Source organism: Electrophorus electricus, chromosome 14 (assembly GCF_041902795.1).
Source record: "Electrophorus electricus isolate QZ-2024a chromosome 14, ASM4190279v1, whole genome shotgun sequence".
NCBI lineage: Eukaryota > Metazoa > Chordata > Actinopteri > Gymnotiformes > Gymnotidae > Electrophorus > Electrophorus electricus.
The window spans coordinates 10,092,501-10,108,109 of NC_137510.1; the positions used below are offsets into that span (position 1 = coordinate 10,092,501).

At 46.8% G+C, this 15,609-nt stretch overlaps 1 protein-coding gene across 7 annotated transcripts in view; it reads left to right on the forward strand.

The window, feature by feature from the left end:
• The window catches only part of rreb1a (ras responsive element binding protein 1a), a 45,982-nt gene that overhangs the window by 19,186 nt on the left and 11,187 nt on the right, over positions 1-15,609 (forward strand). For 4 of the 7 annotated variants that reach the window (XM_027013271.3, XM_027013270.3, XM_027013269.3 and 1 more), the window contains 4 exons: positions 8,676-8,804; positions 9,180-9,409; positions 12,544-12,633; positions 12,754-12,917. In XM_027013271.3, the coding sequence (XP_026869072.2) occupies positions 8,676-8,804; positions 9,180-9,409; positions 12,544-12,633; positions 12,754-12,917 (613 nt within the window). Of the gene's footprint in view, positions 1-8,675; positions 8,805-9,154; positions 9,410-12,543; positions 12,634-12,753; positions 12,918-15,609 lie in introns of those variants that run through there. The other 3 variants (XM_081695929.1, XM_081695930.1, XM_081695931.1) reach the window with 2 other exon arrangements.

A 15,609-nucleotide genomic window follows, 5' to 3' on the forward strand; every position in this document is an offset into this window, starting at 1 on the left:
CGCGCCGCCTCAACCTCACACAACCTCACGCAAACCTAAGTGTACCCGCACTTTCCTCACACAGCATGGAGAGCCCAGGCCTCCTCACTCAAAAAAAAACAAAAAAAACCAACAACAAATCTATTAATTTAATTTATTTACTGTTTGTTTTATGGGCAAGCATGCAAAGTTTTATTCTGAAACTTTAGCCTGGAGTTTGCCTTTAGCTCTGTGTTCCCCCCCCTCATTCCATTCCTTTCCGTCCTGCCGGTTCTTTTCCTCTTAACGTTGTGTCACGGTCGGTCCTGGGCTGAGCCTAGCTGGGCGGAGCTCTTACATCTGCGCTCCTTTCATCCCCTGTGTCCCGGCTTGCCGCATGCGCGGAGTCTGCGCCGTGCATGCGCTCTCACCTGGTCCTGGGCCCAAGCCACAAAGCATGCCTTCCCATCAACTGTGCAGCGCACCGGAAAGTTGAAAAGTTGAACGTGTCAGAAGTACACACGGCTTTGTAATATTATAGTAAAGCACGCTAATCTTCTTTAATTGTTACGCTGCCTTTTTAAAACCGACAGAGCATTCTTAATGATGCTTTCATGCTTGTTGATGCTGCGTTGTGTAAAAGCCATTTTGTTACTAAAAGACGTTTTATTTTGTTGCCATAATGATGGCACTTGTTACTTTTCTGGCAAAAACGTCTGATTCCAAATGACTAAAGGGAGTGAAAACGCTTGGTGAGTCACCACTTGTTACTCAAGTAGTGCTTTCCAAGTAAATTAAATCATCACCCCCATGTTCAGACATGTACTGTCTCACTGCAAAGTCACTGAACAGGGCCAAACCATCCCAGCACCCGCTTAGAGGGGTGTAACCCAAGGTCAGCTGTCATCATTTCAGCGGATAAACGTATACCAGACCCGGGGCATTACTGTCAAAAGGGACACTTAATCCCTCTCAGTTTTGTCTTTCTTGGCTCCCTCTTTATTAAATGGTTCACTTGCTGCACACTCCGAGCACCTGTGTGGAGGTAGTTTAGCTGCTCATGATGCGTTTGCCAAGTCATGTCTTGCATCTTTTATTTACCTGAGGTTAATCTACATTTAATCTAGACCACCTCTCTCTGTCATGTGACGTGTGGATGAAAAATGAATCCAGTTGCAGTGCGGTTGTGTGAAGTTAATCTAGTTGAAAGTCTATGGTGTGGATGAAGTTAATCTGGTTGTGGTGGTTGTGTGTACAAATAGTTAATCAAGTTGCGGTGCTGGTGTGGAGACGTAGTTAGTCTGGTTGCGGCTGTGTGCTGGCCCCAGGGCATCATGGCTAGGGCATGCTGTCAGCCAGTGAGAACCTGTTTGAGCAGCTGCGAGGCTACAGATGCAGAGATAGAGCACAGACATCCCAAACAGCCACAAACTGTCTCATCACACACACACAAGCCCCACTCTTTCCTCAAAACACGCCGCAATGAAAAACCTTCAGCAGAGAATGCTTGTCCTTGTTGAGAATCTGAGTGAGAAACCATGCTTTTCCGCATGAAAGGTTCATGAGCTGAAAGCGACCAGTAGCCTGACCAGCACCTAAAGGATGGGGCATGTGCCTGGTTTGGATTTAAATAGTTCTCCAGTGTGACCAGCTCTCAAGGTTTGATGGCCTGCAGTTTCTCATCACTGTAGAAGGGATGTGGAACCCTGCACGGGGGGGGGGGGGGTGTGATCTGCTCTCCGAGTTGATCTGCTCTGTGTTTGAAGCAGACGGATACGCCCTGCAGTCAACTTCATCAGCGATGGCATGGTGCAGAGTACACACTGATGCTATCACTGCAGTTTCAGAGAAGTTAAGCAGTAGTTGTGTGTGTGTGTGTGTGTGTGTGTGTGTGTGTGTGTGTGTGTCTGTGTGTCTGTGTGTGTGTGTGTGTGTGTGTGTGTGTGTGTGTGTGTGTGTGTGTATGTGTGTGTGTGTGTGTGTCTGTGTGTGTGTGTGTGTGTGTCTGTGTCTGTGTGTGTGTGTGTGTGTGTGTCTGTGTGTGTGTGTCTGTGTGTGTGTGTGTGTGTGTGTGTGTGTGTGTGTGTGTGTGTGTGTGTACATGTACTTAGATACCCACTTATGCTTACACAGAGTTGTTTCTGTTCTGCTCTGTGGAGAGTAGGGGCCGGTTCTAGACAGGAAACCTTTAATGAGAGCATTTTTGTTGCGCTGTTTTAGAGACGTATTTGTTTGTGTACATGAGTGTGACTGTTAATTTAAGATGTTTGAGTGTGTTTACCCAGTAAATAGGTTTCAAGAAGGATGGATGGACTTCCAGTTGTGCACTAAGACAGCTCAGATATACATACCTAATGTTTTTTCTTTGGTATTTCACATAAGGCCTGAGTGCAATTTGCCCATTCATTGTAGGCTAGATTAGATTTGAATACTTGCTTACTAAGATAGCCACAAATACACTACAAAACAGCCCTTTTCCCCCAATATTTCACCAGTAATTGCGACCAGATTTGCACAATGCCTTATTGTGCTAACCCTAGAGCACCAATCTAGCTTAATAAGCCATCACAGAGGCATTTGCAGCATTGAGCTGGTTGGAAAGAGTTGGAGAATGCACAACACGCAGCTTAGAGAGGGTTATACAGTGAGGTGATGAGGAAGAGTGTGTATGAATGAATGAACCATCGCTGAAAGCATGGCAGAGGTAGAGGTAGAGAGGCAGAGGTAGAGGCAGGGAGAAGGGGCATGTTTCCTCTCTGCGACTCTGGCCAGATTTGGTTTCAGATCAACCTTGATGCACTTTGACTCTGCAAACATGCTGGTGTCCTGAAAAAGATAGTTATGTCAATAAAGCTACCTTGAATTGAATTGAAAATTGAGAGAAAGGGAGAGAGAATGAACAGATTGAAGGAGTGCAGGATAAACAGATGACTAGACAAAGCAAATGATGAGACAGTAAGAGGGAGTGACGGTGAGGTGATTTTAAAGATAAAGCTCGCGATAGTTGGAGCGTGAGTGAGTCAGGTGTTTCATGCTAGCTGGCCGGGTGTGTCTGAGGGCCCATTTTCACCCCCGTCACTGTAAAATGCAGGCTGTATCTGAACGTGTTATCTGTATGAGGGGGATGCATGCTAATGCAAAGTGAAATGCCTGACAGCCGTTGTGATAGGAATGTGATTGAATCAGGCCTATCACCTCCAAAGGGTGGTGGCGTTGGGAAGAAACCTCTTGTTCACAGATCAGCATCATCTGATTAGTCATTATTCTAAGAGCCATGTGATTCTTGTCCTCTTAACCAAATTGACCTGTTCAGTGTAGAGGCATTTACAGTAGCTTCTGATACTGTTGCGTCCTGAAAGTTCAAACAGTAACTTTACAACAATGTAACTGTCAAAGAAAAAGCTGTTTTCCCACAAATATGAAAATATAAAGGGATCTCTGATTACCCTACATCCGAGATGTTCTTTGTATATTTGATTTTAGTCATGGCTAGCTAACTCCCCACACCTCCACATATTTGCATATTGCTCAGGAGATACAATATTGAGCACGGCGCCGACCACAAGAATGCATATAAATACACCAGGGTAGTGGGTGGTAACAATGGCCAGATTGGTTCATTAGGTTAATTATCAAGACACTGAAATCTGGATACAGAGCACATGTTCATGAAAGGTTTAAATGGGTCATCAGTGGGAATGAGTGGGTGTGTGTGGGGGAGAGTTGTGGGACTACAATCAGTTGCTGTTAGGTTAACTATGTTTTTCAGTATCTTCAGTATCTTTTGGTAGTTAAAAGCAAAATTCATGTTTGTTGTTGTTGTTGTTGTTTAAAGTTCTTCATCAGAGCTGTAGTTAAAGTGAAAAGCCAAGTTTGTTTTTAATTATCACAATGCTGTTAATTCCAAGAGGGCTGGTCTTCTTTTTTCATGTTAGCTGAGCAAAACCTGTCCTGTGGGACTCTCCTATCGTAGTGAGTAAGAAGTAACTCAATAGCCGGTGTGTCTCAGGAAGCTTCACAGCATTTGTAATGCTTCAAAGTAATTGAAGCATAGTTCCCTACTTTATCTTCGTGACCGCTTTTAACATACTCCCTACTCTATACGCTTAAACTAATGTTAACTAGAATGTCACTTCTCTAGCACTGTGCACGTATGTGTATGAGGCAGGTATAGGGAGGTGGGCTGACTGGTGGCATGTCGGGGCAGGATGCAGGCCAGAGTGGGGGGAGGATGAGGCCTCGGATGTTAAGAGTGACTCAGGAGGGGAAGAGAAATCCCCAGAGGACAGAGGGAGGCCCAGAGAGCTCGCCGCTCCCAGCGGACCTTAAACACACTCGCACTTCTTTTTCTGGCCATGTTATGGTACGAGTGAAGCTTGTCCTTGGCAGGTCTCGGCGCTGTGGGCGACTGGAGTTTCAGGGGCTTGCGGGAGGCGGAGGGTAGGTGGGTAAGCGACTAGGCGGGGCTGCGAGGCCTGCTCTGGCTGGAGATCTGAGGGAGGGACCGAGGGAGGGAAGCCTGCTTCCTTCCTCTGACTCCTCACGCTCCTCTGCTCTCTGTTTGCTAATGACTGTGGTGTACAGCCCACGGGTCCGTGCGAGTAAGGCTCTCCCTCTTGCGCTCTCTCTCTCTCTCTCTCTCTCTCCCCCTCTCCCTCTCTCTCATCCTCACCCCTTTGCTCATGGTGTCTTTCTGAGAAATGTGTCAGGGCAGACACGCAGGAGGCTGTAATAAATAGCCAACATATGGTCACCGGATCTATGGTGCCTCAAGCCCTCACCTCAGTTCCCAACCTGGACATCTCTCTCTGTCTCTCTCTCTCCATCTTTCTCTCATGCGCGCGCACACACACCACCATTTTCCAGTTATTTTCCTCTTACTCCTAAAGATGAACGGATCTTCTCTGCTATGTCCCTTATATTTCTCTTCTTTTTTTTTTTTTTTTCCCCTCACCACTAGTATGGAAGTGCTCTCCTCTCAGCAGGTAAAAACACCCCCACCTGGACCATGCCGGCTCATGTTAGCTTTGAAGTGCACATGTCACTTTCAGCAGTTTGGCTCCGGGCACACACTCAGCCCAATGGACAAGCTCTGCATCTCCAGCACGGGAATTTCAGTGGCAGAGGGCAACTATTAAAACAGGCTTTTCAGAGTGCTATTCTTTGAACATAAAAAAGGGAGGGGGGATGTGGGCTTTAGGGGCGGAGCCGAGACTCTGGCCCTCTGCCCCTTATTTATAGGTAAATTTAGATTAGGAATGAATGCTGGCTTGTCTAATAAATAACCAGGTGAGTGTGTCAGTCATACATGGCCAGAGATGAAGAGAGCGTACGGTTATGAGCCTGCTCTGGTTAAAGTGCACCTAGTGGACCTTTTATACATTTTACATTAGTGATGCACTTCCAGAAATTTCCCTCTGTACTCTGTAGTAGGGTGGTGCTCTTGAGTTTTAGGACTGCAGGAAACATTTTAGCCCCTGAATGAGCTCTCTGTCACAGGGTCCCACACACACCTCCATCAGCCCCACCTCCAACACACGTGCATTCTCTCACGCTCACACACACACACACACACACACACACATATGCAAAACGTACACCTCTTTCGCCTCCACCCTGCCTGCTGGGATGATGGATTGCAGTGTCCTTGCCTGTACCAGCCAGGTCCTGTTTTATCTACTCAAACCTTGAGCAGCAGTGAGCACTGCAATGATTTTGTGGTCAGGAAATAATGCAGTTTGGCTGGTTGGTTTTTTTTTTCCCCTTCTGATGCTGGATGGGGCTTGGGCTTCGCGATGACGCATCCCGCAGCCGCTCACGCGGTTTTGGCGAAACGGGGCGGGGCTTTCCTGGCAGTCGCGGAGAAGCTGAACACTGAACGTCAGGCCCCAAGCGGAGCTGAGGTTTTGTAATGTTTGGCAGAGAGGCGAATTATATGAAGACAGCGGTGATGAAGGTAACTAGATAGAAATGGCTAGCTAGAGATCTGGCTGCAATTGAAATCGGTTCTTCAGCATTTTCTCAGTCCATCTGTTCTTATTTTGATGGTGCTTTGGCAGTACTGTAACTACATATGATCGTGCCAGTAAAACATACTGAAGTGAACTGTAGAGATGGAGGGAGGGCATTCTTTTCCAGAGTGTTTGGCACTGTGTGAGGACTTTTCCACCCTCATGTGCCTGTGTTACTGCTAAATACAAACACAGCCATGAGCGAGCGAGCGCACGCACGCGCAAGCTTCCATACTACTGCACCTCAGTAGTTTCACCTCTGTTCTTCCACACCAGAGGATTTTTTTTTTTCTTACAAGGATGTGCTAAAACGTGTGTGTGTGTGTGTGTGTGTGGGGCGCATGTGCAAGTGCATGTGTATATGTGCATGCATTCATGTGCGCGCGCGCGCGTGTGTGTGTGTGTGTGTGTGTGTGTGTGTGTGTGTGTGTGTGTGTGTGTGTGTGTGTGTGTGTGTGTGTGTGTGTGTGTGTGTGTTTCAGTGAGAGTGATGGGTTGGAACAGATGTAGTAACAGCAGCACTCCCTGGACCCTTACGTTTGTATTTTCTCCTGGCAGGGAGTGAGAGTCTCCCCCCCCCTTTTCGCTCCCTCTCTCCCCCTCCTTTCTCCTTCCTGCTCCCATACAACTCTAAACTTGCCCCACAGTTGTGCAATTAATGCCGCTCACTTTTTCACTGCGTCTCTCCTCTGCTCATCCCTCCATCCCCCCCCCCCCTCTCTTTGCAGGACACTTTGTCCCATGATGCACATGCCATCAGCTTTTTCTTTCAGTTTTGTGCATCGCGTCTTGGCCTCCCGCCTTCCCTCCATCATCTGTTGCTGTTCATTTCGCAGGCCATAAAAGTGCTGTCCCAGAATCTGCCCATCCAATCAGACTCAAGGATGCTCATCTGATTGGGGGGGGGGGGGGGACGGACTAATCCAAGCCTGAGCTGAGAGGTGATTGGTGGCCCGGCAGCCCCCAGACATACCACCCCCTCCCCCTGACAACTCTGTTTTTCATGTTGCCACCATTGAATATTTTCGTACTGACAGTTTGAATAAGGGATGAGTTAAATGATACATTGAGGATAATTTCAGTAGTGGTTTGGCTTTGGGGGAGGGCTGAAATCTGAGTGTCAGAAAAGCTCTCTCCCCCTCTTTCCATCTCGCTCTCCCTTTTCGCTTTAATTTCTCTGCATATGTCCCTCCCTCCTGCTACTTTTTTCTTCTGTCCACCCCCCCCCACACACACTCGCTCCCTCTCTCGCCCATTCTACCTTTCCTCTCCTCTCCTGAACATGCGTGAAGATGCCCTGCCCACACCGTCTGTACTGTACGTGTGGAGGGCTCGCAGGTTAGAGTTCATCTGCTCTTGCCTTGCTTATTGTCCATATCTGCGAACGCTCTAAGGCTAGCAGGCTTCGCTACTAGCTCGTGTTCGACTCTGGGCTGGGTCCAGCTGGCTGAAGTACTGTTGCGCCGCTGGTGTTGAGCTGAGGTCTCCGTTCAGCATGTCCGTTATCATCATGGACAACCATCCAGCTTACTAAACACCTGGACTGTGTTTGATCAGACCAGTGCACAGATCCCCTCCCCCCTTCTCTCTCTCTCTCTCTCTCTCTCTCTCTCTCTCACTTGCTTGCGCTCTAGCTTTCTCTCACACTGTCTCTTCTGCGCGCTCCCTTTCGCATGTGCTCTCGCTCCCTCTCTCTCTGACTCGTGCCGTCTGTCTCTACCTCTCCCTCTCACTAACTCGTAAGAAGGAAGTGGCCTGGACCGGAGAGGAGCTTCCTGTGAGGCTGTAAACGGGAAATGGCAATTAGCTGAGGGAGAACTCTTAGTTTTTCTCTCTCTCTCTCATTTTTATCCTTTCATATTTCTCTACTTCCTCTTTCCCGTCTTTTGCTCAGTACTAGGGCTTGGTTGAGAATGACAGAACTAGCTCTTAGCTAACTTTCAGCTAGTCTATGCTATACTCATTAGTGGTCAGTGAAATGCTATTTTGCGATATCTGTCATCAGCGTATGTATTTATTTATTTTCCCTAAATGTTTTTTCAGTTTTTACCTGTGAACATATTTCAAATACACAAAAAAAAAAAGAATAAATGTATTAAGTAAATATAAAGTGCACTGCAGACAGACCACCAAGGCCAATAATAACACTTAAAGAAATGGTCATTTAAATTCAGCAATTTTGTGTTGCATTTGTTCTTATTTTTTTGTATTTTATCAGATACGCCCCTCCCCCAAAAAAGTACGATGCACCCTCCTCTCCTCCATACACATTCTCTTTATTTTCAGACAGGTGCCAGACGCATAAAACTCAGGCAGGATAAAGCAGTGATGGGGGACACATTCCCCCACTCTTTGACCCTCCAGGCACCAGAGAGCTTCTACATGTGCTCCCTCTAAGATGGAGCTTCTCTGAACGCAGCCGTCAAATATCCGACGCTCTGATCTCTTGAGTTTTCACAGCACTCGATTGCTACTCTAATGACATGCCCTCCGGTTTAGTTACGACGGCTAGCTTTCAACGGAAGGATCCACGACCTCAGTAGAAGACAGATCCTTAGCTCAAACCAAATCTCGCTGTCTGCTCTGTGTTTTTGTTTGGCATCTGGTATTTTGGAGCACAGTGGGTGGAGTTTCCGTTTCAGCGGGTGGAGTTTCAGCTGTGCTACCAGACTGGGCGTTCTGAATGCCCCCGGTCCTCTCTTGCAGTGATGGATCATACATCAGAAGAAAAGCGGGCTGGAGAGGTGCTAAGCTCCACCCCCGGTGCCAAGGCGACGGAGCAGACAGATGAGTCAGAGAGCCCCGCCCCCACACAAGCACGAGAGAGGCATGCTGGTAAGAACGGCCACACCTGGCTGATGAACAACACCTGAGAGGAATGAAAACTTGGGCCCACAGAGTTGCATCAGTGAGATCACATGCAACAGAGGGAACACTTTCACATTTACTTAAACGTCACTTTTAAATGCTTTAGAGACATCTCATTTAAATACTAATCTGATACTAATTTACCTGCTAACTTAATGTACTAAATAGTAGCCTACTATGTAAACAAGCCATGGCGATGCAGTATCCACTTTTATTTACCTATTACGCCACTTTGGTCATTTCTGTTACGTGGAAACCGTCATGCGATGGCCTAAACATTCTAACTGCCATCATCTGACCTCAGTTGTGCTTCATAGGAAGCTGTGTGTCTCTTCCCTTCAGGGAGTCCAGTTGAACACGGGGACAGCATGGAGGAGCGAGGCAGCGGGCCGCTCCGGGAGGATGCCGGGGCAGAGGGAGTGGATGGGGTGGACTTGTCCTCCATCAAGTCCATGATGAGTACAGTCATGAAAGCAGCTCAGCTAAATGGAGGAGTGGAGGTCACCTCCACCACCCCCACCAAGGCTCCTGTCAAAAGCCCTGGTGTCAGCCGCTACACCAGGAAGAACCAGGTATGTGGGAACGTGGGTGGATAAACCACGCACACATGTGCACACACTACATGTACTGCTGTGGGACAACACACTCAGTAAAGCCTTGTAATAAAGTTCCTACACTTGCTGAGAGCGCGTGCGTGCACGCACACACACACACACACACACACACACACACACACACAGAGCTTTGTACACTCACTTTCACAGATGCCCTCATTTGTCCATTTAAAATAAACCCGCTGCAGCCTGCCAGCAGGTCTCCAGCTGCTCCTGCCCATAGCTACACTTCCAGCGCACTCAACAGATGCTGCAGAGACCAGCGCCGTCACTCACTCAACCTCACACACGAGCAGTGGAGCTCCGTGCACTTTAAAACAAGGATCAAAACCTACAATGACGGCCCAGGCAGTTGTCAATTGAAAATGAGCCGCTTTAACAGTAAAATGGATTAGTATTGGCTGTTCGTGCCATCCTTGCATATGTGCGCACACGCTATACAGACTGAAGAGTCAACTAGGCACCCATTAGAGTGGCGATAACAGGATGGCGATGGTGGCGATATAGTTCTCGCAACAGTGTCTGGTGTGCTGAAGCTGCCAGTGGACTAGAAAGACATGAAATGTGCATCCAGCAGGGTGGCCAAAGTACTTTTGACATTTGGCGTATGGTCAAGGCTGAACCAAAGGCCTTATTTTCTTAGGTCGGATGGGATGATGTAATTTTTAGCATGCGTATCACTATATAAGTGTGTGCATGTGTGTGTCAGCAACGAGAGAGGGTGTGAAGGCGTAGGTGAGGGGGTCTGTGGACATGCACACAGTGTTCTCCTGTGTCAGAACAGGGGGACACATGGTCCTCTGGCCTCTCAATCCCCCTTTTGTCTGTGCGGCTAGCCGTCACATGGGGCTGATTAAAGCGTGCACTCTCAGGCCTCTAACCCCCCTCGTGTGGGGGTAACAGGTGTCAATTCTGACCCCTCACCACACGCGCAGCCCTCTTCTGGCCCCACACTCTCGTCTGCAAATGTTTTGTCTCCAAAGCCATCCTCTTCATGGGCCGTACTGGAGCTCTCCACTCTATCCCTTTAATATTCATCTGCTTTTCTAGAAATAGTCATTCGAGATTTCACCGATGGGGAGTGTTTGACTTTTGTTGTGCTCGAATAAATGCTGAAAAAAGCTTTTAAAAATTATTTTTAAAAAATCTCGGCTGTAAAAGCATGTCATGTTGTTCTGTCCTGAAGAAGGCCTGGTTTCTCATGCCTCTCCCTTTTTGAGGAAACTGCAAAAGTGTGCCTTATGTAACTGGTTGGATTGGACCCCACGTAGTCTGGCGAACGTGGCAGAAGGCCCCTGCTCCTCCAAGACACAGGCCTAAAGGGCCAGTACAGGTGGCCACTGGCTGTTGGCCCGTCTGCACTTTCTATCAGTTACCAGGTTCCCATCTGTGACCAGAAAAGGTCAACAAAACGGAGGGGGAAAAACATGTTGATTAAAATCTGCTTGTGTAATGGAAAAAAAAAAATCGCACAAATTAACGTCGATCCGAAGTACTTGATTCTGTTCATCAAAATTTACTTTGCAAAAATAAAAACCAAAAATGACAAATCACGTAACTGCTTACCTAAACTTCATAGTTTACACAGTTACCTAAAGCAGTATTGAGCAGATGCATCTCTCTGTTGGCTCCAGTTTATAAGATTTGATCTTAGATCCATCACATCTTGACCTACACCTCCCATTTAGCTAAAGAATTATTACCTTGTAACTTATCTTCTGTTCAGTCCGGCTCCCTTGATGCAGCTGATACAAGCTGTATTTTTTAGGCAATGAAGTTAGATTTAGTAACCACTTAACATTGCATCTATGCTGTTAGATCTTAAACCTGTCCCAGGCAATGAAATGCAAGGCAGTTAAGTTCCCACTCTACAGTACTGTCAGAATTGGACTGCTTGCATTATTCCCTTTAAGCAAAAATATAAAGCAAATGGCAATGCTTATAATATGAAAATGTGTACATATAATTTAGAAATGTATATTTAATTTTTAAATTTAGTTTAGGCTTGATTGTTTTCTGCAAAACATATATGCCTTTGAAGATTGTGATTTGCGGTTATGGGTGCATATATTGCATGGTTCTTGTTTCCTGCTTTTGTGTAGTTATAGTGTAGTTCCAGCCATTTGGGTCTGTGCGCTGGATTGTCCCTTCTCAGCTGCTGTGTGATGGTATGCTGGGCCGTGTGGGCCCGAGAGCAGTGCATCCAGCTCCCAGTTAATGATCTCCTCTACTGTCAACACCAGTGGGAGGGAGTGTAGGGTGTCGGGTTACACTGCTCTGCCACTCAAGTTGAAAGAGGAATACACACACACACACAGACACACACACACACAAGCTACCTACATTCAGGATGCTCCTCTCACATATGTTCATGTAAATGCATGTAAAAAAATGGATGAAGCGATGGAAATCGCCTCTCCCCTCTTTCACCCTCAAGACCTGTGACTGAATGCCCCAAGGTGTCTAGGAAGGAAGTAGGCTTGATGTGTCTTTCAGTCTGAGTCCACGTACGTGACTCTGATGATTTGGTGTCCTTTTGTAGACCCAAACTGTATCATACAATAGGAGTCCATCGAGCCGAAAGGGTGAAGACGTGGAGCTCAAACACACGAGTCCTGAACCGGAGCGCAGTAGAGGCACCGAGAATCCAAACGCACAAGTTCCGAATCTGAGCACAGCAGAGCCAATGAGAGGCCACATCATACTCCCATATTTATCTAGCTGAGTATTTATTTAGCCTGATATCTTATACATACACTGAGGGCTGACGAACCACTCAAGGTCAGAAGACAAGGCCTCGTTCCATGTCACCAGATGAGACTTTCCTCACACTCCCTGGACTGTGCTGTTTAACACGCATACTCTCACCCATGTCGGTGAGGAGCTCAAAAAGTACAAAGTAATGGCGCATACACTTCTATCATTTTTGGTTTGTAATGGGAAGTGTGTATGCATATGTGTAAATATAGATGGAGACTTTGGGAATAGATGGATGGATATTGTGTGGATAATAGTTGCCCTAAGTGGCTTTCAGCCTCCCTGTTTTAAGCACCTTCTAAGTAATGAGTTTTTTTCTTTTTTTTCTTTTATAGGATTGCAAAGATGACACCTCTTCTGTCATCTGCCCTCTGTGTGACAAGAACTGTCAAACTCAACATCAACTTACTATGCATATTCGCCAGGTAACACCCCCCCCCCCCCCCCTCCAGACACACACACACATTCACTTACATAAATGCATGCATGTACATACATGCACAATAAGTGCTCTAAGCTTTAACGCTGTGTCTCACTCTGCTCAGCACAACTCTGATGCGGGAGCGACGGATCACTCGTGCAGCATCTGTGGCAAGTGCTTGAGCTCGGCCAGCTCGCTGGACCGCCACATGTTGGTGCACAGCGGTGAGCGGCCCTACAGGTGCACGGTGTGCGGCCAGACCTTCACCACCAATGGCAACATGCACAGGTTGGAGCCCCACAGCATGTTCTAACACCTGCAGTCCTCTGGGCGTCCTGGGCCGAGATGGCTCCAGTAGCGTGGTTTTCTCGGGCTATATTAAGCCAATGCTGCGGTTTCATTCAAGCCATTCTTGTGTTAGATTGCACTGAACCATTGTTCCGCTGAGCTTTCTGCTCCTCAGCGCTGTTGTATAAAAAAACGTTAGGATATTTGGGTGACGCTGAAACAATTGATGCGTCTTAATCCAAAGATGACTGTGTGTGTGTGTGTGTGTGTGTGTGTGTGTGTGTGTGTGTGTGTGTGTGTGTGTGTGTGTGTGTGTGTGTGTGTGTGTGTGTGTGTGTGTGTGTGTGTGTGTGTGTGTGTGTGTGTGAAAGGGGGGGGGGGGGGGCAGAGAGAACGAGTCCGAGCTGAAGTCCTAATTCAGCTCATGAAAGGGTGTTAATAAAATAAGTTTAGTCAGGTTATTTGAAGCAGGGAATTCTAATTCTCATGGAAGGAAACTAGTACTGGAGAACACGCAGTGGACTGGAGAAGGCATTCAGATGTTTTACTGCTGTGGTAGTACACTGTGGGTGTCTTATCAAGACAGAAGTGGAAATATCTGTCCTATCCTTCATTAAATACCATTGCTCACTGTCTGTTAGTGTGCTGTGTGATGAGTGCGCCACACCTCTGTCTTGGCACATTTACTCATATATGAGACACCAGAAAGACGTTGTTCCAAACCACAGTCAGAAGACGCACGTAGGACAGTGACAGAACAATGGCAGAGATTCAGAATATTAAAACCAGATAATTAATGGCTGATAATTCCATAATAAATGAATTAAGAGTTCTGCAGAAATCAGAATTCACCTGAGGCATGGTGTTTTAGTGCTGCTTTGGCAGTTATACGCTTGACCTCGCCCCAACTCTGCTCCATCAGCCTGAATTGGGGTTGCATGGACAGCATGTGTGCCACTGAGATAAACAGATGGGCGTTGTGTGTGTGTGTGTGTGTGTGTGTTGAAGTGCTCTTTACTGTGCACAGTGCAGACAGTTTATTGTGAAAGGAGGGAAACTCTCAGGAAGTGGAGGATGACTTTGACACCCCTGGTCCACCATGTCTTCTTGTGGTATCTCCTACCCACAGGCCAAGGTGGTGGAGGGGTAAACATGAACATCCTTTTGGAGTTTCAGGGGCAAATATGTGAGGGAGGGAGGGAGGGAGGGAGGGAGGGAGTGAGTGCAAGCACTGTAGGCACTATAGGCCAGAAGCACAGCGGTTTGACATAACTGTAACCTGATTGTCAGAATGTGGCTGTGATCTGCTGAAAACGGCATGCTTTGTATATTGGTGACTGATGTGTGAAGAATCTGGTCCATCTACCTTTTAGAACTGCCTCTAAAACGCCACTGAACTGCTCTTGCATGCAGATGTGGTTAGGTATTAAATAACGTTCTAGAAAAAAAGTTCACAGAAGCTGTACAGAAGTTGAAGTACAGAAGACTGTTGCAGAACGTGATGCATGGGGAAGTTGTCTGTTGTTGGCAAGGAGGCAGCCATTTTGTGCCAAAGCATCACATGGAATGGGGGTAGGGAGAAGGGAGTCACCGTTGCCATAGAGAGAGGGAGAGATCACAGCTCCACAGAGGAGAGCGGGAGGGTGTGAGCTGATTGGCTGCTTTTATTTGCTTTAACTCCTCTGGCATTGGTTACACAGCTAAACTGCCACGAGCTTAGTAGTGCCCTTGATGTGACATTGCATTAGGAACTTTCTGACACTACGGCGCCCCCTGCCTTTGCATGAAGGTGCTGTGTTGGAATGTCAGGATTGGATGGAATGGACCTGTAGAGGCATCAACAAGTTTTATGGTCCTTTACAGATTAGCTAGCTGTGTCATAATTCTCTAAATAAACATACTTGATTCAAGGACAGGAAGCATATTGAAATGAATAACTTTTTTTTTTTTTGTGGGGGGGGGTTAATCTGCAGGAAAAAAATACTGCACTTCTTATTAATGTAATTCATATGGCAGCATTAGCAAGATGATCCTTCCTTATCTTATACTAGATAGTGCAGATCTAATATTTCAATCCCTTATGCTTTCCATTGTAATGTGAAAGTTATACATGTAGACTGAGTTCCATCACATACAAGGTCTTCATGTACAAGGTCTTGTACAAGGTGATCTCCATCCAATCAGATTACTGACTTGGCAGTACAGGTTAGCGGTGATTGGACATCTCTGAGGTCAGAGTCCAGAGCAGTGAAATGGTCAGGTCCCCACATGGGCGGCCAGTTCACTGCCTGCTATTAATAAACCACTACTGAAAGCTGAAACCCTGAGGACCAGAGATGGCTGACCTTTTTCTTACACACGCACGCACTTGCAACTACTCACACACACCTCATCTACATACACACAACCAAAGGTTGTTAGAAGAGGTTAGAAGAAAAACTTGCAGGGATGCACAATTTTGTGAGGTCAACACCACACTGGCTGATGCTTTCTGTGTCATGGAAAGACACTGTTATCAGTGTAGACCTGTTGCATAACAGTTCCACAAGCTTTGATCCTTTGCCCGTGTTGGCTTAGTTTAAATCATTTCCTTGCAGTGAAGCATGGAAAACGCAGGCAGTTGCAAAGAGAACGTGAGAAAAGAGAACAAGGGACGTCACATTGGCACTGGCCAGTTCCCTCAACGTTCACA